The following is a 25299-nucleotide window of genomic DNA, read 5'->3' as shown; positions in this document are numbered from 1 at the left end:
CTCCTTGTGAAATAATTTTAGTAAAACACAGTGTGGGTTTCGACATGACAATCTGGTAAGTACTCTGGGTGTGACTCAGTGTGACCCCCTTTTCAAAAATCCTGGCGACGCCCCTGGTAAACAAATAAAACTCCAAACTTCACATGGATTTAATTCCTGAGTTAGATTCGGCGTTTACCACCGTTTGCATCGTTGCGCGACCATTCAACTCAAAACTCCCCAGTTCAATTTCCGTCAATCAAGCATTCAGCTGGCTTGGAATTTCGCTCCTGACACTAACAACAACTCCATTTATCGTATATTGTTTTAGTAAATGTACATGCGGTTGTTGTTATCGAAGCCAGCTTAATGCTTGATTGAAGGAATTTTTTGGAAAAGTTGACTTGGGAGTTTTGAGTTGAATGGTCGCCTAACGACGCAAACGGTGGTAAGCCGGGCCTAAAACAATTAATAGTGAATAGAGAAGATGACCAAAAGGAAAGAGACAGCAGCATTTGCCATTTGGCACTATTTTCCCGCTGTTTTCAAATTATAGTGAGTAAAAACGATAACAAGGAACGACGTTTTGACCACCAACTATCCCCAGTTCATCTAGTGCCGAATGGCAAATGCTGGGGCGTTTGGTGGCGCCAGACGAGCTGAGGCCACTGCTGCCTCTTTCCTCTTGGCCATCATCTCTGTAGCCCTCTGGGACCTCCTTCGTTGAATTTTGCGATCTAACTGCTTCATTAAATCGTCTAGTTCCTGAGATCTCCATGTTAATTTTTTGGTTTTTAATACTTTCTTTTTTTTTCGTTCACCTTCCACATCCTCATTATCTCCATCTTCAGGCTCCTGTTCTGATTCGCTTGTTGATTCGTCTGAGGACACATATGATGTCAACATTATTTCAGAATATTTCAACTTGTCTTCTTCGCTGAACGTGGTACTACCTTTTAGAGCCTTTGCCCTTTGTGCAGTTTTCTATAAGATAAAGGGGAATATAACATTAATATCTGAGTAATTTTACCCTGAATAGCACATGCTACCAAACAGTGGGCCCTATTCAAATATTACAGACCAAGCAGAGATTTGTTCTTTGGGTTAATTAAAAATCATGCGCACATTTTCACGTGTATTAGACTAATTTGAGAGAGACATCATGAAGTTTTCCCGTCCAGATATTTTGAATTTTCGAACGCACGTTATCTGAATCTGGGATTACTGCTAGGTGTAATTTTGATTTGAACGCAGCCTCGCTCTTTTTTAGAACAAAAGTGTTATAATGTAACAGGCGATTTATAAAAATTATAAAAAAATTATTCTACGTTCCACGTTTCCCGTTCTTGTTAGTCCAATCCAAATTTCTCTTTGTCATGCTCTTTGTTTCCGTTTCCGGTTTAGCAACATACAGGCATCACAACACCATTGGTAGCGACAGTCGATGTTCGAAACAATGCTTTTGCTTGCTGGCTTGCAATTGTTGCGTAAGTTCCAAAAGAGAAGGATATATTCTCTGATGAGTTAGCACACAGACAATACAGTTAAAAAAATTGCAAGAACTGCAATATTCCCGCGAAAATCACCCCGAGTTGATGACTGATGACGAATTTCTGTCTGCACTGCACCGTCGGCCGTCCGACCAAAACCGCGCGTCGTTTTGCCGAGGATGTGTCTGTTGTGACTGGTGTGAGAGCACACAAATTCCTTTTCAACTCGGTAACGGCTTGTGCTTGTATGTAATGGAGGAAGGAGTCGTTTTAATCCTTGATTTGACGTCGGCGGAACAAGTTTTGTATTTGTTGTTGCTGGACTGTTTTGGTTTATCCCACGAGGTGACGCAATCACAGAATTCGAAAGCAGGATCATAGGATTACGAAGGATGGGTGAGTTATCACTTCACTCTTTTAATAGTTCTAAGTATGATTTTATCTGTAGTGGCTTCAAATATTTGGCATTGGTTTGGGAGTGCCCATTTCATTCTTGCACCCTGACTCTTGACACTGATTAATTGAAGACGCAATTTCCCGCCTGCCATCATTTGTTGATTTGTATCCAAGTGATTTCTATTTGCCATTTGTATAGTTTTGGGCTAAACTGTAGAATACTCGGCCGCTTATTTAGAAAGGATTCTTTTGTTTGTATATCTAGCCGGTTTTAACAAAAGGTACCTAAGGAAATAATCACATATTTTGAAACTTTCCACATTCACGGGCTTTGCTAGTTTGCAACCACGTGCAAAGGCAAACAAAGACAAAGGCTTGGCGGCCTTGTTGGAGTCAATTTGCATAAGTTGGTGGGGCAAACAAAAGAAGCTGAGTAGAAACCTTTTGTTTCTTATGCAAAGTGACCCCCAACATGGCTGCTGTGACATAACGTGCAAACCAAAAATGGTTTATTCCAAAAAAAATCCACACCCCCCGGGCGGATGGGGTCGTTTTTTAACCCCCCCCCCCCCTCTCACCAGGATTTCCTGAAGCACAAGACCCCCCCTCCTGTCTGGATTTCCAAAACAAAAGACCCCCCCCCCCCCCCCCTCCCGCCTGGATTTCCGGAAAAACAAGATGCCTGCTATACTGGCATTACGCGTGATGCTGGGGCTGATTCATTTATTCCAACTGTATGCTTCGCCAATTGATAAAACCCTCCTTGCTAATGCAATAGTTTGAGTCACGACGATCGCGTTACGTTGTTTTCCGTGTGTTACGCGACTCAGACTATCAGCGGAAATTTGTCAAATTCCATTACGATAACGTAAGCTTCTCAATGACCTCTTTTCTGTCTCGCGTCGTGGCCTAAGACTGTCAAACAAAGCACGATTCCTTCACTAAGAACTCACCAATTTCCACCGTTTTACGTGTCGGGTGCTTCTTAGAAGTTATTCTTTCGATTTACCGCTTCAAAATGGTCAAATTTCCCTTTGAAAACGGCACACTTGAGTCCAGAACATGTTAAAACAATATGGCGCGACTTAATCCGTCTTTAATAAATATATCAAATGATGCATTGACGTCACACAGGTAGGGGTGAGTGGGTCCCCTCCCTCGCGATATAAGCGACAAGAATGGATTTTGATTGGCCTGCTGTTGTTGAAGACAATCAGAACAATACATCCCGAGTAGGAGAGGGGAGAGTTTAATGAATAAATTAATGTACCGATTTGTGACTACGAGGAAGAAAAAAAAGAAATCGACCCGTTTTTAGACACGGTATGCCCCCTCAGGGCATCCCGCGTAAAAATATTATGTTTAAATTTAATTTATTTTTAATAGAAAATACGCACAATCATGTCTAGAAGATGTTCTTCGGCTAATATTAAAAACTCTATCGCGTGGAACTAAAAAAAGAAAGGAGCAACAATGCAAAAAAGCGAACGAGTTCATCCTTTGTGTATGGACAATACCCATGGAATCTTAAAACTGCACGCAGAAAATGCATTGGCTGCTTGTTTAACTGTGCTACGGAAGATGGGACTTCAGAGAGGTTACCACTGTATATGTTGAAGGAACCCGTCCAAGAACTTCCTCCTTTTGTTGCTTTCGCAATAACTTACGTTTCCAAAAGTTTTTTCGAGGTACAGATGGCTACAAGTTCGTCTCGAGTATTTTCGATGAAGAGGGAATGTTTTTTTGGACCAAAATTCTTTGGAATTATCTTCTTCAGCTAATAGCTCTGCATCCTTGCTTGCACAAGTAAAAAATTCTTCTGCCTGACGCAGTGGAATCTACGCTAAGAGTGCAATGGCGGACCAAACAAACGAGATTTCAACGGGGCTAACGTGAAATTACACAACGGTGGTGCGCTGGGTCTGGTACGAGTAGAAATGTGTCAGGCGTTTCAAACTCTTCGTTGCAACAATGTTGCGACAGCTCGTTCTTTAGTACCTTGTTGTTCGCGTTTTCTGCTATAAAAGGACCTGCGAAGGAACTTAGATTATCATTTATTTTAGGTGAGAAATATGTGAACAAAACATTTCCACTATTTTCAGGGTCTGAGAGCGCTGAAGTGTCACCGAACTAAACGTTCGAATCGCGTGAACTATCGGTCGAAATGACCCCTGCAGAAGACTTTCTTAAGTTCAACCCCCCCTCCCGCCTGGATTTCCAGAGTCTTTGACCCCCCCTCCTGTGAGAATTTCCAGAATCCCATCCGTCGGGGAGGTGTGGATTTTTTCTGGAACAACCCAATGCTATGGAATTGAAAGCCTTAGAGCACTCCTCAACATGACAACACATCATCAATGAAAACTGTGGAAAAAACCACATTTTTTACCCCTAAAAGGTATGTCGAGCACCCCCGTCACTTTTCATAAAAGTCGCATCTAGACAACAAGAGCAAAAGTTCAGTTCATCCCGCATTACTGCGTGTTAATTAACTACATCTGACCCCCGTCACGTTTATACCAGAGTACCCCCTGGGAGCAGACTAGAGATTGAAAACAAGAAATGGCGTTTCCAAACCAAAGATGTTCGGCCGAAGCATGTTGTTCAAAGTTTCCATGGTAAATGTTTTTCAAATTCAGACTGGAAACATTTTGTAGATATTTATTAAACATGTCATGTTCGGGGATAGCAATGGTGCTTGGGCCAATAAATGATTGATGCTTTCTCCGACTATGCAACATGATAAGAAACAGTGGGGATGTCTGTGTTTGAATTCGGGATAGCCGACACGAGTTGCGATCGATCGCTTGCCATATATGACCATAAGAATTATTTTCACAGGTTTGAGATGAATTTCATTTCAGATTATACATGTATGTGGATAAATGCAATTGAGGCTAAGTTAACACCAAGACAAATTGCTACAGTGGTTTCCCTATGACATTAGGGGTGGGCCGGGTTAGATCGTATTGCTTAAGCTTGCTTACATTGTTTGTGTACTCGCAACTGTTTTTGCTAGCGGTACATTGCTTGCTAGCCTGCATGGCAGGCACTAGAATGGGGAAGGGAGAGGGGAAAATTGGGCGCGCGCCCAATTTTCCCCCCTCTCTTTTTCCCTTTCTAGCGCTTGTGTACTGCATACTTGTTAACTCCTTGCTCATCCCTGTTTGGTTAGTATATGTAATTAAGTATCAACACTGAGCCTATCAGTGTGAGGGTGCCAGGTGGGTGGTTGACGCACCCAGGGTTGGTGGCACCCCCAATTTCCTGACACCTTCCCCCATGCAAGCTCGTCTTTGGCACCAGTTTGCTTCCAGTTAATTGAGATTGTCAGGATCCATTGCTTCTGCTCCACAAATAACTGTCAGCCACTAGTACTGCAGTGCCTCACATGCAACAGATTTGCCGCCAAAATGAATTCAATATATCCATTTATTTCCTTCGGAATAAAATGCACTTTTCACTGGAATGGTTCTATTAGTACTGAGGGGGGTGCGTAAGGGTTTGCGGTGATGCGGAAATTTTTATTTTGACCTGCGGTATGCGGTTTTTATAAATTTTAGGCTGGGCAAATCGGTAAAAAAAAGTGTCTGCGGACCTCTGCGATGTTTCGTTTTCACTCGGATCCTCTCGTTCCCAGTTGTTTTGTTTACGTTTTACAAGGTACGCGGGTACAACAAGTACAGCGCATCATGATCAGATTGCACAATCAGGGACCATTATTGTGCAAGCAAGCCTTGCGGTTTATTGTTTCAGCCTTTTCCAGTTAATACTTGATATGATTAACCATTTTATCCAATGATATGTCGGTTCGGTCGAGGACCGTCAAGAGTTGAGAATAAGGGATGGACCATTTTATTTTTGAGGGAGGGGGGGGGGGGGCTTTGGACAATTACCAAAAAAAATTCCTGCACGGCAAAAGTAGAGAAAAAAAATCATGCACAGTTGGCCAAGGGAAGAAAAAATTGAGCAAGCCTTTCTACTCTTAGGATCCTGTTAGACCAACTAAAAAACTAAACTGTAATTTTTGTCATAATTTAATTTCAACAGACAAAAATACTGTGTAATTATTCGTATAATAATTTTCCTCTGTGTTTCATATCATAAACATCATAAATACATCATTTCAATCTATCTCTTTTATTAAAACATAAATTTGAACCTTTTCACTGAATCTGGTATAATATAAAATTCATGTCATAAAATATCACTTTCCATCTAATATCTTGTATCAAAATACAATTTTCAACTATCTTCAACATATCTGATATCTCAGGCCCGTAGGGAAGGGGGATGCGATGGGTGCGCCTGCACTCCCCCTCAGGCTGCGGAGGTCCACTTTTTTGTTTACCATAGATTAAAAAAAAACTGAATTGATAAAAAATATAGATAGTATACTTCCCTTCTGATTCACTGTTAGTGTAGTTGTAAAAATGAAATAAATAAGCAAAGAAAATATATGCCATCCATATTTGCATCTACCCGTGAATGCACTGGCGCACAAAACATGTTTTCAATTGACGTCAAACATCCAAGTTTATCAAACAGACATTGATATGTTTGCCAAGAAGTACCTAAGGAGGCTTGAGCTTGGCACACTACTGAAAGATCATGATGATCGGCACTGCAGCAAACCCAGGGAAAAATACGGATTTTCAACTTTATTTCTATTTTTGTTCTTTTTAAATAGTGACATTATTCTCTAAAACTGTAAAATACATACTTAAAGTAGTCTCTACACCAAACAAAATCCATCTTGAAGTTCAAAAGTTTGAGTAATATCCACGTTTTTAAGTTCGCTTTTGGCTGCCTGTTTTCATATCATACTGCCTTCAAAACGCACGAAATGCAGTCTCAGACAACCGGCCTAATTTTCAAAATTTCCCGGGGGAGCATGCCCCCAACTCCCTTAGAGGTTCGCGCCTCCGGCTCTTGTTTGGTCCGTCTCCTAGTTGGACCGCACCCTCCTGCAGAAAACCTGCCTACCGGCCTGTATCTATTAATTAAATTATAAAATGTTCACAGTCTTGAATGTATACAGCTATAAATGACAAAATTGAAACAAACGAAAACAACCAAATAGTGTCTGATAGTGCCCACTATAAGCTATGTTTCTGCCCCTGCTTCTGCTTCTGCCACGTATCAGCCAAAAAGCGGTTTAAGGTGGCTGAACACAGTTTGCGCGTGCTTTACAGATTGTGTAAGTGATGCTATTAAGCGCGTGCTTAAGGGTTGTGATACGCAAATACGGCGGTTGATAAAGTGATCCCTCAATTTCACATGAAATGGATAATAAAGTTAAGTTTTGATCCTAAATAACTAAGTTTCTCGTTTCTGGACTCTTTTTCTTTTCTTTCCGAGCAAAAAAAAAAATTCACCAAGACCTTTCGCATGCTTTTCATCTTTGCCATGAAACCCAAATTAAACCACGCATGTGCATTTGACCAAAAAATTGCGATTGGTTGTTTTTGTGGAAATGAACTGTTTTCTAGGGAACCGCTCATTACAATTCCCTGAAATTTGGCGTGAAAATAGTGCCCTAAAAGCGTAACTCGCCTACAAAGAGAAACCTTAATCTAACAGAGGGTATCTTCACAAAACATTGAAATGCAAAATCAATATTTGTAGGAGATCTCTCTGTCAAAATTACATGAAAATAGTGCAACTGTGTCTGTGTTTTGTGAGTTTTTCTGGATACAAAAAATGGAAAAAATCTAATGAGTGCATTTTCTAAAAATAAAGGAAACCTACTATGTATGGACGTTTAATAGTTCGCTGCGTTGCCATCGAAACGTTACTTAGCTCAACAAGACGTACGAAAATACATTCTTTCTTAGTTGAAGAAATCCAGAATTACATAGTTTCCAAATAATGTCTTCTAACACCTGTACACTAAAAAACTGTATTCGGCCACCTTAAGACTAGGGGGGGGGGGGGGGGGGTGCAAATCTACACCACATGACTTTATGCTGTCAAGCTGCATTTACGTCAAGGCTTTGTTACTGTAAGAGGGTGGGAAGTAAATGGCTAGGTGTTCTCTTTAAAACACATCATTAGAAAAATAACTCACATTTGTGTTTTCAGATAAGATATTCAATTCTGATTTCCTGGCATTGGATAAAAACATCATTTTTAAAAGGTTTAAAATTCAGCTGAATAGAATTTCTCATTTATTTTTGTAACCCAACGTGTAACACTGAATAGACTAAATGCAGCTTATATCAGCCTGGAGAGAAAGTCATTTTCTGTTCCATACCTGTATAAGGCATACCTCATAAAATGCTCATTTTTGGTAAAACGAAGATTGAAAACTGATCGAAAAAAAATTCAAGCACAACCTTAAGATGCTAAAAAAAATTCTTTCACAGCACAAAGGTGAGAAAAAAAATCTTAACAAGACAAAATTGCTCAACCTCACCCCCCCCCCCCCCTCAAAAATAAAAATTAATAGTCCATCTCTAACATGTCGAGAGTCGAGACTGATATGTCGAGACCTTGTCGTGAGTCAAGAGTAACTTGTCAAAGAGTAAAAATTCATTGATTTTATGGATTTTTGTGTGTTAGTCCAAGAAAGGAGCCATTGGTCCTTCAATCAGAGCAACGGATATTAATACATTTGATGGAATTTTTCAATAATCAATCTTTCACGTGATTGCGTGTATGCGGCTCTTTTTTTTCTTTGCTGAATGAACAGTCTTCGAAACAGTACAGTATATATTATATCACCAGTGTGATGATCTTACGTTGATTAACATCGACGAACACGCTCATCAGAATACATAAGGTCACATTTCTAACGGATCGGAATGCCGAACCTAAAGTCTTGATGATGGCATGTTCCACATTTGTAACTACGGTTTTGGTATTTTGGTAAATTTCAAAGCGGTATTGCTGTTTTTTTACGTTTTGCTGCGCGGTTTTGCGGTTTTCAGGTCCCCTTTACGCCCCCCTCAGTACTGTACTTCACATGTGATCATTTTAAAGCTCAGTATCTTAAACCCAATCCCAGCTCGATCATTAAAACAAATCAACTTCAGCGGATTTGAGAAAATAAAACTTGTGTTGATAACCTGCGTTAAATTGGCTCCACTGTTCGATCCGCGTCCTGTTGTTTTCTTCAGATCCAATAGAAGATGAAAATGCCAGAACAGAGACATAATTATAATTGTAAACATAATAAATCTTAATCTTGTCTTCGGTCCACCAAGCAACATTGATTTCCCAGATGTTTTCCATTGGATTCTGCAATGTCCACGTACATGCATTATTCGGCTGATCAGTGAGAAGATTGCCATGATTGCTGAGCATCGTTTATGGTTTCATTTAAGAGAATGTATGGGAATCTTCCCCCCCCCCCCTCACCCCCCTGCCTACAGCTCTTCTAGTTCACAAGAGATGCACATGCTGGGTCAAAATAAAACAAGATAAATTCTAAACAGAAAAAAGTAAATTGTAAACTTGCATGGACACAATTCTGTACCCTATCACAGAGATTAGGCAGTGACTTTAATATCTGGAGATATTACTTTTGACTAATTATAAACGTTTATATATATAGGTGGAATGAGAGAAATTGAGAAAACATATATATGCTGTATGCATATAAAAACCACTTAATTATTCAACTCTTGGCAGGTTTTAATTAGCTATTATAATGTATAAATTATGCAAGGAAATACACATAAAATTATATATTACCCGCCTCATTTCGTCTTTGCAACCTTCGTTGCCGCAAGAGTGTTTGCTTTTGAATCCCACTTTGTTTTCTCTTATGTTCCCTTACTTTAGTTCTGAAATATGTTTTCGTCGCTTCTGAAATAAGAATATTATAAAGATGATTGAATTCAGTTTTTTGATAAGCATTTAAATTAGCCTTATATAACCCGGGCATTTAGGGCTGCCATTCAGTACAGTGATCAATGTTTTAGCTGTTATTATTTCCTGCTCAAATGAAAATTATCACCCAGTTCAGTTTTGGACAGTTTGCAGTAAACTCCAGATTTTCAAATTTGCAAAAATAAAGGCATTGAAAACTTTTCTAAAAGTGGATTGATGCTAACATATATATATGAGTACTACATACTCAGTGTATATACTGTACATGTACTGTGGTTTAAAGGTGATATATATTAATATTTACATGATATAATGTTCTCAGGCTTATAGGCGTCATATTGTTAAGCAAGCCAATGATATGTAGCTATATAGAGGGGCCGACAGGGGTGTAGCCAGCCATTTTGAGCCATTAAGCCTGGGAATTGTAGCTGTGTAAGTGTTTGTTTCGGCGATTTGCAGTGGACGTTGTCCTGAATTTTAACTTCCAATTTTTTTGTTTGAAATCAATAAAATCACCGGAAAGATATATACTGGCTGGATGAAAACTGAGATTTTGCGTAAAAATCTACTGCAAAGCTTTTTTGGATCACTATATTTGCTTTCTCTGTACCAGAACCATGGAAATGTTTATCCATATTTTATGTTGGGTGGGTGTTTTCTTTTCAATCCAAAAGTACAGGGTCTTGTCTCACATGTACTGATCCAATTGGACATTTCTGTTAACCCCGGGCTTGATGGCTCAAAGGTTAACTACGGCCCTGGCTGATTTGTTGAACAACCAGGAAACATATATGATCATGAGTGCATATACACTGTATGACATAAAGTCACTACTTACTTGTCAGTATGTATCCCGTTGTATGTTTATCTATGGCCCTAAACCGTTTAAATATTTCTCTGGTGACCGCTGTGTTTTCCATCGACGAATAGGACATTCTGTAGGAAAATTGTTTTTGTTTAAACAGCAAGAAAGTACATAATTTTTTTAAAATTCATTCATAGCACCATTAAGGTGATTCCTCAGAAATAAAAGTTGACAAAAGAGACGTGATGAATTGAAGAATTATAAGGATAGGTCACTGTGCTTGTTTAGGAGAAATTACCTTTTATTTGATCTCTGCAATGCGTAACCTTGTAGGGAAGACTGTCATGCTTTCAATGCCTGTTCATAACACAAGTAATCATGCACAGTAAGGATGCACAATACTGAGGAATCACCTTAATGTAATTGATGGCTTTACAGATAATACATGATGTTTATATTATCAATTAACACATTTGTTTCTCATGCCAAACAGGAACGTGACATTATACCTACCCAAAGTTCCATGGCGTTTCAAGGCCAGTAACAATGTGGTGGAGTGCTCTCTGTTAAAAATTGAAAAAAAAAATACAAGAAGGTAAATCATGATGTCAGTGATTTTAATAAATATCACTAGATCAGTAGAGTAATTAGTAATGGTAATTAAACTGAGTTGAGTGCGATTTGGTCTGAAGTCATATCCATGATTTCAAAATCGAACGAGTGCGCAGCGCAAATTTGATTTGAAATCACAAGTATGATTTCAGACCAAAATTGCTCACAATTACCACTTTATTATACCTATTTTGAAATCACAGAGTGTTGCTGTCAATTTTAATATTCTATTTTTGTTACTTCATTTCCAATTTGATGGGCTAAAGAAAGTATGCGATTTAGAGCAAAAAATTGGTGCAATTTGGGAATAAATCGCACTGTTGAGAGCCAATCAGATTGCAAGGATCACCAGTGATTTCAAAATGGGTGAAATAAACACTTTTATAATTCACTGAATTTATGGTGAGTAGTGGTAGATATATTTACAGAGATTTGAATTTGCAAGGTAAACGTATTTACTTGACTATTAAACATTGAGAAAACATTGTTTTCTATGTGGCATTTATTCAAAGGCAGCATTTTTTTGAGGGCAGTATTAAGTTCAAACTCATGAGAAATAAGGTTTAAATACATAGCAATTATTCGCCGAATCGAAGGTGAAATAAATATTAGTAAACGTTTACCGAGACGAAGTCGAGGTAAATATTCAACAATATTTATTGAGTCTGAGGCGAATATAATTGTTTTAGAATAATTTTCATCCGTGGATACAAGAATTTGCAAAAAATTGATCTAAACATGAAAAACAAAACACTTTTACCCTGCATAAATCTGGCTTAGCTTAGCTACCATGCCAAAAAAACTATATTCACTAGACTCTGTGATGAACATAATGCAAAAAAAAATATTAAATGCTACTTTTCTTTGACACTTAAGGTACATGAATAATCATATATCTCAAAAGTGAAAATCAAGTACACTGTAGACAAAGTAATAATTATTATTTGTGGCAATTTACAGCTGTGTTCAGTGTTATGTGCACATCGCCTATCTTTCGACATGCTAAACAAACAAGAAGGATTGAAAGCCACCGATCACAGTCCACAAGCATGACCTTTTGAACTTGTGGCTCATTTCCATAAAGGTGACATGAAACAAGCACCGGTCTCCATCAATTGTGATTGGTTCATTTCGGACAGCAAGTCGAAAGATGGACGTCGAAAGATGGGTAGGGGGTGCACAATAGACTGAACCTCGGTGTAAGTGTATAAGATGTTCACTCGGCTTTGCTGTTTTAGCTCGGATGTCAATGCCACAGTTTATCCTGAAGTTGACTAGCCAATCAGAGAGCGCATAAAACATAATCACTTGAAATTAGTACTGATGTTAACTGGTGAATATTTAACACCCATCTGGTTTTATTTCCTAAATTATGCAATTGTATAATTTCCTTCAGCAATGCAATTGATTTACATACATATATATATATATATATAATCCAAAAATGGGTTGAAATCTTCATCAACTTAAAAGTGCTCAATAGCTGGACTAGAGCAATAATAATAATATAATGCAAGAGATAGGTTATTCGGTCATTTATTCGCTACTCTGAGTTTCATGCTTCTTGTGAAGCAATCATCAGGCAACTGCCAGAAATAACGGTTACAATAAGAGAAATTTGAAAATACAGAACAATAGACAATAGATGCTAACTTGTTTGCGTAACGTGTCACACGGGATCGTTATCAGTAACTAAAAAAGAACACTGTTTAGTAGAAATTTCCTAGCATGTCTACAACCTGATGCGAGTTCATTTCTGCTGTTGAGAGTTGACATTTCCGGCCTGCATAATATGAAAAATTTTTCCCACAAACACAAATTACATCTCTTAGATACATTCGAATAGGACCTAGCTTGTTTAACTTGCCGCCATTTAATTTCATACGCAATTTGTTGATCTTTTAGGCTCCAGATATACTTACTAAGCGCGGTAGCATGTTTGTAGCGCTCATTACGAAATGAACATAAATGATTTCTGAATCTTAATTTAAAAGTAGTGTTGAGCACTCTGACTGACTCATCTTCTACTACTATGGAGAAGGTTAATTTGGGCTATTCCACGAAAAACATCCCGCTGCCGGCAAAGAACGAATACTTGAAGAGATTCATTGAGAAGACAGAGCATTTCATACGTCGACTACGATGGAAAGCTCACTATTTCCTAAACGGAACAGAGTCAACAGCAAAAGAATCATACGGTTTCAAATCAAGAAACTCCCCTCCACAAATCAGCGAACTACAACCGTTTGAAGAAGATATGACCCGGCTTATACAGAACATCAAATTCAAGGACATCAAATCCAACTTCCAGAGTAAACTAAACAGTGACATCAAAAACAAGATCAAAAAGCCAAACAGCCTCCTAATTCCGGCAGACAAGACCACAAATTTCTATGCCATGAACCCTTCCTCCTACGACAAATTGGTTAAAGAGAACGTCACCAAAACCTACAAGAAATCAAATGGCAAACTCGTAGAAAAACTCGATGCGAAGTCTGCCAAAATAGCTGAACGACTAAAGTTAGATGACCGCATCGAGAAATTAGCTACGAATGCCGAAGCATTCGTCACGCTAAAAGATCATAAACCGAATTTTTATGACCATCCAACCTGTCGCCTAATAAATCCATCGAAGTCGGAAATTGGTGCCATTAGCAAGCAAATCCTAGACGACATTAACGCCTCCATTATCACCAGTACGAAAATAAACCAGTGGAAAAACACAGCAAGCGTCCTGAAGTGGTTTAAGAACTTAAAAAGCAAGAGCTCGCTCTCGTTCATATGTTTTGATGTTTGTGAGTTTTATCCATCAATCACCGAGAAGTTGCTCTCTGAAGCGCTCAACTTCGCCTCTCAGTACCGCCAAATCACCAGCCAAGAGCGTGAGATTATACTGCATGCAAAACGATCACTGTTGTTCAGCGACAGTTGTCCATGGGAGAAGAAATCAGCAAACAACCAATTCGATGTCACCATGGGATCATTCGATGGAGCTGAAACATGTGAATTGGTTGGATGCTACCTTTTGTCTCTCCTCACAAAGAAGTATGGCCATAACATCGGCTTATACCGTGACGACGGACTGGCTGCCTTCAACATGAAGCCACGCGAAATAGAAAGAATAAAGAAGGGGATATGCAAAGTCTTCCGTGACCACGACTTAAAGATCACAGTCGAAGCAAACACCACAAGGGTCAATTTCCTAGACGTCACGCTTGACCTCAGAAGTGAGAAATTCTACCCTTACATGAAGGAGGGCAACATCCCATTGTATGTCCATAAAGAATCTAACCACCCACCGTCAATCCTGAGGAACATTCCCGAATCCATCAACAAAAGGCTATCTGAGATTTCATCAGATAAAGAATGCTTCGATAGCGCTAAAGGCGTTTATCAAGAAGCACTTGACAGAAGCGGCTACCAACATAAGCTCTCCTTCACACCGAGCCAGCCTTTTCATCCGCGGAATGCTAGACGGCAAAGAAACATCCTGTGGTTTAACCCTCCATTTAGCAAGAACGTGGCAACAAACGTGGGGAAATGCTTCCTTTCACTTATCGACAAACATTTCCCCAAGTCTAACCCCCTTAACAAAATTTTTAACCGTAACACAATAAAATTAAGCTACAGCTGCATGGGTAACGTCAGAACAATAATATCTAATCACAACAAAGCTGAAATTAACAAATCCGTACGCACCAACGATCAAAAGAAGAACTGTAATTGCCGGAAACCTAACTCGTGCCCTATGGATGGAAATTGCAACGCAGAAAATGTCATCTACCAGGCTGAAGTCACCACTCCAACCACAAAGGAAACATACATCGGACTTTGTGACACTACTTTTAAATTAAGATTCAGAAATCATTTATGTTCATTTCGTAATGAGCGCTACAAACATGCTACCGCGCTTAGTAAGTATATCTGGAGCCTAAAAGATCAACAAATTGCGTATGAAATTAAATGGCGGCAAGTTAAACAAGCTAGGTCCTATTCGAATGTATCTAAGAGATGTAATTTGTGTTTGTGGGAAAAATTTTTCATATTATGCAGGCCGGAAATGTCAACTCTCAACAGCAGAAATGAACTCGCATCAGGTTGTAGACATGCTAGGAAATTTCTACTAAACAGTGTTCTTTTTTAGTTACTGATAACGATCCCGTGTGACACGTTACGCAAACAAGTTAGCATCTATTGTCTATTGTTCTGTATTTTCAAATTTCTCTTATTATAACCGTTATTTCTGGCAGTTGCCTGATGATTGCTTCACAAGAAGCATGAAACTCAGAGTAGCGAATAAATGACCGAATAACCTATCTCTTGCATTATATTATTATATATATATATATATATGTATGTAAATTATAAATTTAAGATAGAAAATGTAACACAGTTACTCGAGTTTCACGCACTAAGCGATCATCAGACTGAGTGCGTGAAACTCGAGTAACTGTGTTACATTTTCTATCTTAAATTTATATTTCGCTCTGCATGTTTTTGCATCGAGCACTCCTGCGACTGAGTGAAGCAATCATTATATTGTTTCTTTGTGTATATATATATATATATATATATATATATATATATATATATATATATATATATATATATATATATATATATGTAAAGTGCCTTTAATGAACCGGCCAGCTATTCGATCGTAACAGTTTGACCATAACTATATGTATGTTATGAACTTTCAAGATTCTGCTATTCATTTGCTTTGAATATTTTCGTAAACACATTGTCTGGTTTTACGTTTTGACCTTAATTGTTCCTCGACTGAGCATATTAATTTAGCATTTATATGTACCGGTACCTCTCATCTACGTACGGTGTTGTGTTAAAACGTATACACTGCATTATGGGATAGATTCAAAATGGCGGGAATATTCATTCTTGTCACAACACGATCGCTTCACTTGAAATCGTGAAATTATGAAAATTGTTTAACGCGTTTCCTGAACACCTTTCTTATTGATAATCCTTTATCATCACAGAATTTCCAGCTAACAGAAACAAGAATGTCAACGTTATTTTTACTCAGATAAATATTTTTTCTCAGTAATCTAAAACGCTCCGACAGTACTGCTAAATCACAAAGCTGTAGCTTTTACGATATGACTGAGCTTGTGAATCGTTTGAGTAACTTTGTCAGTTGGATTTTAACTGTTGTTCACTGAGAGATAATGACCATTTCTTTCTTGTAAGGAAATATAATATAATATATCATAATAGGTATCGTGATAGAAGGTGACATTTTATCTACTGAGCCGCGTCACAGTGGCGTAAGTTTAGTTTACTGCTCTTTCCATGTCGTAAATTATTATCTTACCTCAGTTTTTTTCGGCACTAGTTTTGCCCTCTTTTCAGTTCCTCCCTGGTCCAGTTGGTCGAGGATTTTCTGATTTTGAGTTTTAATGTCGTTTAGCATATCGGCTATCTCGGCATTAATCGTAAGCGGAGCTGGAACTGCCTCTAGTGATGGCCGTGCCGATTCTGTTCGGCTTGTACTTCTGACTGCGGGGGCAGCTGCCGTTCGTAAAGGATGGAAAAGGGTCCTTGCCCCTTGTATATCTGGTCTTCGAGATCTATGCTCTGACATGGCGATTAAACGGGTAAACCTCTCATTGTTAAAAAACCCAAGCAATCTCGGTGTTGAAAAAACCCAGCTAGCTCTGTTGAAAAACACTCAACGAGCTTCCCGAAGCCATCTATTTCCCGCGCTTTTAGCAGTCTGTTCCATATAAGGCATATGCCCATACTTGGGAAGGAGGGTCGTTTTGGAGGACTAAGGCGAGCTTTTTGATTTTCAAATTGGTTATTCGACAGTTGGCTCGGGAACTTGTGCTCGCTTGTGCTAGTACTAAAATGGAAGGTAACGGTAGTTTTTGTCCTCATTGTGGCGAGTTTGTCGCACCGAGAACTTATCGGAGACACAAACGTGATTACTACAACGAAGAAACGGGATCGTGGGATGTAGGCGAACGTTATTCATCCGATGAAGAATCCTCGGCAAAAGAATATGACAAGTACGACGAATTATCTCCAGAATACGCAGATGAGGCAGAAGACGTCGACGACGAAGAATACATGGAGGTCTACCTTGAAAGAGTAAGAGGAGGTATGGAATTCTGGGAGGATGCAATCGAGGACGTATTGATTGATTTCGACGAAGATAACTTAGAGGCTGGACGATCGCCATCGCTCTCTGTTGACGCTGAAGTAGAAGTGAGAACAGAAACGTATGCAAAACAGCTCTCTTTTGTAAAGTGGATTTGTTTATTTCTGATGTTTTGGACTGCGCAATTCCAAATATCGGATAACGCTCTAGAAACTATGCTTCAGTTTTTTAACATTCTTTTTACCGTTTGTCAGCGTTACGCTCCTTGGTTTGGAGGTGTTGTTCTTTTGATGCCGACCTCGGTTTATCTCCTTCGAAAGACATTAGGAATAGGCTGTGACAGATTCACTAAGTACGTTGTGTGCCCGAACTGCCATTCCTTGTATCCCTTCTCCGACTGTTTCTACACACTTGGAAGTCGGAGAATCCCGAAACGTTGCTGTCATCGCCCGTTCCCCAACCACAGACAGATGCGATTCCGGGCAACCTGCGGTGAAATGAATGGCGGATATCTTTTGAAGGAGGTTCAGCTTAAAGATGGCACCACTAAACTGTACCCGCACAAAGTCTACAGTTACATGAGTGTCTTAGACACTTTAAAGGCATTTATGACTCGGGAGGATTTTTGGTTGAAATGCAACTTGTGGAAGATGGGCCGAGATACTGCCTCTGAACTACTCACTGATGTTTTTGATGGAAGGGTGTGGCGGGAATTTTTGTTTGTAGGCGGAGAACCATTTCTTGCTGGGAACAGATCTCTCGGGTTAATGCTCAATGTGGACTGGTTTCAGCCGTTCAAGCTTTCCAGATATAGTGTTGGAGTGATTTATCTCGTAGTCATGAACCTGCCTCGAAATGAACGGTTTAAATTTGAGAATGTCATACTGGTTGGTGTTATCCCAGGACCCCACGAGCCATCTATCTCTATTAACACTTACCTAGCGCCCTTGGTGGACGAACTGCTCGTGTTGTGGGAAGGTTGGCACGTTGGAGACGAAATTGTGCGCGGTGTTCTTCTGTGTGTTGCCTCGGATCTACCGGCTGCTAGAAAGGTATTTATACGTTTAATCAGAAGCTTATTACTAAGTGGGAAAATTCACACATTCAGAGTTAGCTTTTGTTCTGGGGATAGGGCAAAATAGTGGGGATGGGAAAAAATTCGGCGAGAAAAGCGAGCCGAGAAGCCGATGGGGGTCTGGGAAATGCCGCCCTTTCACAGGCCCTCCTTCCCCTCTTCAGTTCCGCATAGTGGGGCATTTGACTCCTCTTCAGATCGTGGTAGTGGGGCATTTGACAAACGTTTGGGTAGAGTTGGTTGTAATCGGAAAATACTTCGTTCAGTTTTCAATAGGTAATTTCATATACCCTACAAATGATCGTGGCTATTAAAACCATTTCAAGTTAAGTCGAGCACAGTAAACACCCACGTATAAGAACCTAGAATATAAGAACCTGTTAGGTTAAAATTTTCGATTTAGACCCCCTTTACATAAGAACCTGTCTATATGAACCCTACAATTATTCACAACAACCTGTTTAGGCTAACTTGTAAAATCTAGGTTTTTATACATGGGTGTTTACTGTATTCGACTATTCGAATGAAGACAATGAAAACATTCAAAACTTCAAAATCCGTACATTTCCATCTGAAGTAATTGGAAGATGTCACTCGTTGAGGCCCTTACCAATCGGACATTTCACCCGGTAATTTATAGGGTGGAATTCAGTCCATGACAGCCGGTGAGTCATATGTTTCTGGGTCTCCGTTTTTCCAGCTGCCAGCCCCCCACCCCCTAATACTGATTGCCGGTCCCTTATGAAAAAAAAAAAAAACATTTTTTACCTCTGAACGTATACGGTAACCAGTTAATTTCCGGTTACAATTTGTTTTGAATTCACAACTGTCATTACAACTGGTTCTGGGAGTGAGAATGAAGCGCAAGCACAAACAGACACGAGTGAATAACGTAGACACTTTGTGCATAATAATTATTCTTTCAAATAAACAGGTGAGTGGATTTCTGAGCTTTGCAGCGAGAAGGGGATGCAGCAAATGCAAGAAAGTATTCGAAGGAACCTTTGGTGAGAAGAGGGATTACTCCGGTTTTGATCCGTGTGAGAAACGAACAAACGAAGAACACCGAAGAGAAGCCCAGGAAACACAAAATCAAACAACTATGAAAGACAAACACGATGCAGAAAGTAAATACGGAACACGTTATACTGAGCTCTTGCGTCTGCCTTATTTTGACTGTGTTCGATTTACGATTGTCGATCCGATGCACAATATGTTCTTGGGGAGTGCAAAACATGTCATGCAGAATGTTTGGCTCAATGAGAAACATAGAATCATCACCGATGCGCAATTAAAGCTTATCCAGCAGAAGGTCGATGACGTCCAATTTCCATCTGGGCTTGGTCGGCTGCCGAACAAGATCGCGATCAGCTTTGGTGGGTTCACTGCGGACCAGTGGAAAACGTGGACACTGCTCATGTCGATTTACACTCTCAAAGGGGAGCTGCCTGACGATCATCTAGAAGTGTGGAGAGCGTTTGTGATTGCGTGTCAGTTACTCTGTAGTCCTTGTATTACGGTCGCGGAAGCCATCAGAGGAGGATCCCTTTTGCAAACATTTTGTGTAGAATTCCAGAGGCTCTATGGTACCGAGCTCGTTACTCCAAACATGCACATGCATACTCACCTCGCTGAATGTATTTTGGATTTTGGTCCTGTTTATGCGTTTTGGTTGTTTTCTTTTGAAAGGTATAACGGTATCATGGGAGGCTTCCACACCAACAATCGTTCTATTGAACTTCAGTTGATGCGGAAGTTTCTCCGCGATCAATCTGTGCACGGAATCCCCCTCCCACGTTCTTTCCGCGCTGAGTTTGAGCCCCTGATCAGACCTGTGGGACAGACAGGGACACTGGGTGAAACTGAGCTTGAACCTGTCCATTGCTTTCGTGCTCTTGCCGCGCTTTGCCATGGTCCTGCTCAACCTACACACCTCTGGAATGAAGTTTCTGCGTACCGCTGTCTCCCACCATCAATGTTCGACTGCTTACAAGACCATGAAGTCATCTACCTTCGAGACATGTACAAGCAGCTATGTCCAGAGGTACAGGAGGAAAGTGTTGTGGGGAATTTTGAACGGTTCTCTGGTATAGAAGTAGGCGGTGAGCGATATGCTTCCTCTACGTCTAGATCTGTACGTTCTTCGTATGTTTTAGCTTCGTGGGTTTCTACAAGTGGGCGTGTTGACACAACTGGGGTGGAGCCAAGAGCGGGTGCCGTGCAGTTCTACATGCGTCAGAACGTTTGTGTTGCCGGAGAATACAAGCCCTTTTTGTTAGCTTACGTGTTATGGTACCAAAATCATCCAGAAAGGTCTTATTTTGGCAAACCCGTACAAGTCTGCTGCAAAGATCTCTTTGAGCAACTGGGACCAGCTTCGTTCATTCCAGTACAGTGTATTGTTTCTAAATTTGTACCTGCGTTTGACAAGGTTAAAGGGGAGAATGTTATGGTGGTCTGCCCTCTGCCAAGAAAGGTGGCATTCGCGTAGTCAAATTTAGCTGATGTAGGGACTGAGTACGCGTACAGTTGACGTAGAGTTCAGAGTTAAGTTTATGTAGAGTTCGTGTAAAATTGACGTAGAATACGCGCATGGCTTAAAATAACGACCGATCAACGGGCAATGTACGGTAGAAATTGCGACTTGACCGGACAAAATCTTCCATTGCAAGTCATGTTGACCGGTCACGTACTAACTGAATAAACAATAAGAACCAAATGTTTAATGCAATTGTTACATATGATACGTCTCTGCAGTCATATTCTTTTTCATTCGGACGCCAACTGGCGATTTATGCAATTAGGTCGCGATTGTTTAGATTTCGCGAAAAGTTGGTGTAGAGTTCGTGTAAAGTTAGTGTAGAGTTCGTGAAAAGTTAGCGCAGAGTTCGCGAGAAGTTAGTGTAGATTTCGTGTAAAGTCAGAGTAAAGTTCGTGAAAAGTTGGTAGAGAGTCCGCGTAAACTGAATTAAAGTAAGCATAGAGTTCGCGGCGAAAAGTTGGCGTAGAGTTCGCGAAAAGTTGGTCTAAAGTTCGCGTAGAATTCGGGTAAAGTTAGTGTAGAGTTTACGAAAAGTTGGTGCAGAGTTCACGTAAAGTGAACGTATAGTTCGCGCAAAGTTGGTTTAGAGGTCTCATAAAAATGGCGTAGAGTTATCGTAAAGTTGGTGTACAAATAAGAATTGGTTCATGCTTAGTGTGCGTATATCGAGTTATGGATGCACGCGGGAAGTTTGGAGAGCACGAGAGAAGCGTAAGAGTTGCTCGAGGCGTAGCCGAGAGCAACTCTAGCTTCTTGAGTGCTCTCCAAACTTCCTAAGTGCATCCATAACTCGATATACGCACAGCTAAAAGCATGAACCAATTCTTTTATAACATAGTGAAAATAAAGTAAGCGATTCCTGGAAAACAGGTTTTGTTCCTGATTAATTACAAAATTCTCTGAAAAAAAGGTTAAAGTGGTTTCTCGTATCGGTTAAATCTTAACGTTTCATTAACTTCGACAAGCTCTTATAAATATACGTTTTTTATGGTGTTGTCTCTCTGTAAAAAGTTTTTTATAACATAGCGCGCGCATGCTTCCTTCACATGACTTGCAGACGTCATCGGATGGACGCACGGCCGTACGTATGTTGAGAAATGTACCATGATGGCGCCAATAGGAATTAGGTTAGGATGCACGCGCGCTATGTTATAATTCATGTTAAGGGGGAGTAAAGTTGGGTAGCGTTGCCGTAACGCCTGAATAAGACGACAGTAAATTACTGTTTTAACAGTAAAAATTTATTTTGAGTCCTGTACGAGTAAAGTTGACGTAGAGTACGCGTAAACTGAGTTTACGTGGAGTACGCGTTAAGTTGGTGATTAGTTGAATTTTTATTAATACACTTGTTAATGTTTAATATACAATTTTACTCTTTGCATTTGGCCCTTTGGACGGTTAGAGTCATTGCTTTTCAATGTTATCTCCTGTTAAGCTTTCCAGTTGTAACAAAAATGTAATGATATTTATGTCAATGTTTCCCTTTAATGATAATATGCCGAGTTCATTTCTACATGTTGCATTTGGGAATTGCTCGTTGGCTCCCAATAAAGTTTACAGAAATAAACACGTGTTCGTTCAACTATCTTTTTCCCAATAAACTCCGCAAATCTCTGAGCCATACACGAGGATCGGTAGAAATAAACAATTCAACCTTGCGTTTATATAATTTTGGATCCGAATTCTCGTCTGTTAACCATAGACTGAAGAGTTATTTGTGCTTAATAGTGATTCAGTGTAACTTGTGTTCCTTTCCAGATGCTGAGGAGGACTTAAAGAGAACACACGCCACGGACACATGAGAAACACCGATCACATAAAACGTTACTTGGCGTTTTGTCTATATTTTTTGATTTACACCTCTTCATATGATTCCGGTTACGTACCAGGATGGCTTTGTTAGCGGGATGAATTTTGCGATCAGTTTCGAATCTGTTCATATGGCTGAAATGGGAATTTTTATCCCGGTTACCGAGATGGAAAGTAGTGACGCGGTCATTCAAGCGAACAAGCCCGGGCGAATTTTCATTTTTATCAGTTCTACAAACCTCTAAACTATAATATGAGAAAATTTCCAGCCCGCAGAAACCGAGATCTCGGTAACCGGGCCCGCCTTCTCATATGAACACATCAAAGCTTTTGCAAAGGAAATAGGAGTGAGGCGAGATCTCGGTAAGCGGGCCAGCCCGGTCAACCGGGATCGTATGAAGAGGGCCTTAGCCTGCGTGCAGATTTTCGTATTTCCTTCCTACCTTGGAGGACACTTTTTCGGAGTTAGTAGGGAAATACGAGAGTCTGCGCGCACCACCAGTTCTTGCTACCGCGCATGGTGTTGTCTCTTACTCAGTTATTTATAAGTGGGGTTAAATTGTTGCTTTAAATAGGTTGGGGCGCCTACCTACTTTTGTGTTTCATTGTGGAGTCTCGATCGGGGGAGCTTATCCAAATTGCCGATGCACATAAAGCTTACTGTTTAGAAATTCCCTTGCCAGCTAAGATTAATGTAGTCTCCTTTCGCAGCCGCTCGGACCGGAGTCACGCAACGCTCCCCGTATGCGTGACTCCGGTCCGAGCGGCTGCGAAGGAGACTAAGATTAAAGTCGCAGAGATGAAGAATTTTCCTCTTATGCAGTCTGCATCAAACAATAAATCGGTGAAATCAGCTTGCTTATCCTTAGTCAGTTGAATGTGATGACGGAGAAGTTGACTTCCCGAGTGCGTAGGTTTGTAACACACTGAAACTGCAGTGTGGTAACAGCAATTGCTATTTTGCATGTTACTGCTAATACCATTTGTTTTGTTTATCGTTTTCTATTTCTTGCGAACATGAAGATTAGTCTCAAAATGCGAGGAGGAATAATTCTAGTCTGCGGGTAAATATACTTACAGTTTAATACAGTTTAGAGTGCTCAACAGGGTGCGCACGGTATAAATGGGATTGCTTACGTAACACAAAATGTGACTTAACAAACGTGATCGGGTGACAATAACTTATAATGTCTCCCGAATAACATTTATTTAAAGAAATAAAAAACGCGCCGAGTGCATTGTTGAGTTATATAAGCAAGCGGGAATTTTTAAGGCACTTCTCGAGTGTTCTTAAAAATTCCCAAGTGCTTATATAACTCAACAATGCACGAGGAACAAGTTTTTTGTTTCTTTTATAAAATATAAACAATCGCAACTCCTCAGACAAGTGCGAATTTTAATGAATCAACATCAAGTTTCTCCTTACGCGAGATAACGCGTAATTTAATAGCGCGCGCTCTTGCCGATCACGACACAATCACGACAGGGCAGGCGACAGCGCAATCAAGTAAAAAGTAAAACTGTTTTAGTTTTTCGTCACGTCGTAAGCAAGTTCAAGAAGTTAACTCCAAGTCAAGTTTAAGTTTTAAGGTGTTGAGAGACAAGTTGAAGTTAATTAAAAGTCTGGAAACATCAGTTCAACAGACTGTTCTTTGCGAATCGCTGGAATGACAGCGCATTCTGTCTCTGAATTTCTCAGATTTTTCACAGGCAAAAAATCTGACGTGTGCTCCGTGCATATGTACAAATTGTAATGCACGCACCATACGTATGCTTCGTGCATTGTGGAGTTAGACAGAACTCAGCTTGACCCTGGCTATTTTATAAAAACAAACAGAATAGGGGGTATTGGGTAATGATGCCGTTTATAGCACAAAGAAAGCGTGTATTAACAGAGATGATTAATTAAGCAAAGGAAACGTCTAGGTCTTAAAGGTATGAGATATATGAAACATAACATTATAGACACAAAACAATAGTTGCATCAAGCCGGCTAATGAACATTATAGTAAAAGAGTTCTTACCAGCGGTGTCAACTGTAGTGGCAACTATTTGCTGGCAAAGTATTTTCTATTTTCTTTGCTTTTTGCTGGGAAACATGCCAAGGCAAGTGCGGATACATCATAAATAATATAGAATAAAGTTCCTTTCCCAAACAATTATTTGATAACTGCCTTGTGTTTGATTTCTTATTATTAGCGAACATTTAAATATATGTAAGGAACTTCGACCACAGCTTTGATAAGAATCAAAGGTATATGAGTCTTTACATGCAAAACCGGCGTACATTAAACCTCATCTTTGACTCGCTTCAAAGGTGTTTCAAAGTTGTTATACTTTAAACCTCGCCTTTCAAAGGTATATGTAAAGCCGTCATATATTTGACTTCATCTTTGATACGTGTCAAAGGTGGAGTCAAAGTTATTGGAGCGCCTTTGACATCGCCTTTGATTTGTATCAAATGTATAGCAAAGCCGTCGTACATTTGATCTCACCTTTGACGCGCGTCAAAGGTGTTTCAAAGTTGTTATACATTTAACCTCGCCTTTGAAATCTTTCAAAGGTAATGTAAAGCCGTTAAATATTTGATCCACCTTTGACGCGCGTCAAAGGTGGAGTCAAATTTGTACTAAA

General features: G+C 39.9%; 2 protein-coding genes and 1 long non-coding RNA gene across 3 annotated transcripts; 2 read left to right on the top strand and 1 right to left on the bottom strand.

The window, feature by feature from the left end:
• Positions 1-1372: 1372 nt before the first annotated feature.
• LOC146453244 (uncharacterized) lies at positions 1373-25299 on the top strand. Its single transcript, XR_014859547.1, has 3 exons — positions 1373-1865; positions 10997-11098; positions 22615-25299. It is a non-coding gene; the product is annotated as an uncharacterized LOC146453244 (long non-coding RNA).
• Positions 9488-16720, bottom strand: LOC146453246 (uncharacterized). The gene is made up of 4 exons (XM_085096835.1): positions 16451-16720; positions 11017-11066; positions 10537-10634; positions 9488-9674 (listed from the first exon to the last, which is right to left on the bottom strand). The coding sequence occupies exons 1-4, from the start codon at positions 16718-16720 to the stop codon at positions 9550-9552; spliced, it is 543 nt and encodes a 180-aa protein (XP_084952961.1). The 3' UTR covers positions 9488-9549.
• On the top strand, positions 16987-20867 carry LOC146453245 (uncharacterized). Its single transcript, XM_085096837.1, has 2 exons — positions 16987-18372; positions 19102-20867. The coding sequence occupies exons 1-2, from the start codon at positions 16987-16989 to the stop codon at positions 20803-20805; spliced, it is 3090 nt and encodes a 1029-aa protein (XP_084952963.1). The 3' UTR covers positions 20806-20867.

The sequence above is a fragment of the Pavona decussata genome, unplaced genomic scaffold, assembly GCF_977016875.1.
Source record: "Pavona decussata unplaced genomic scaffold, jaPavDecu1.1 SCAFFOLD_340, whole genome shotgun sequence".
NCBI classification, from domain to species: Eukaryota; Metazoa; Cnidaria; class Anthozoa; order Scleractinia; family Agariciidae; genus Pavona; species Pavona decussata.
This window is presented reverse-complemented; position numbering and strand designations above follow the sequence as displayed.

Coding starts and splice junctions, on each gene's coding strand:
- LOC146453246 (XM_085096835.1), bottom strand. CDS start 16,720: ATGTCAGAGCATAGATCTCGAAGACCAGATATACAAGGGGCAAGGACC. Junction 11,067..16,450: donor TAGTGCCGAAAAAAACTGAG/GTAAGATAATAA, acceptor AATTTTTAACAG/AGAGCACTCCACCACATTGT. Junction 10,635..11,016: donor GAAACGCCATGGAACTTTGG/GTAGGTATAATG, acceptor ATTTTCCTACAG/AATGTCCTATTCGTCGATGG.
- LOC146453245 (XM_085096837.1), top strand. CDS start 16,987: ATGGAAGGTAACGGTAGTTTTTGTCCTCATTGTGGCGAGTTTGTCGCA. Junction 18,373..19,101: donor GCTTTTGTTCTGGGGATAGG/GCAAAATAGTGG, acceptor CGTATACGGTAA/CCAGTTAATTTCCGGTTACA.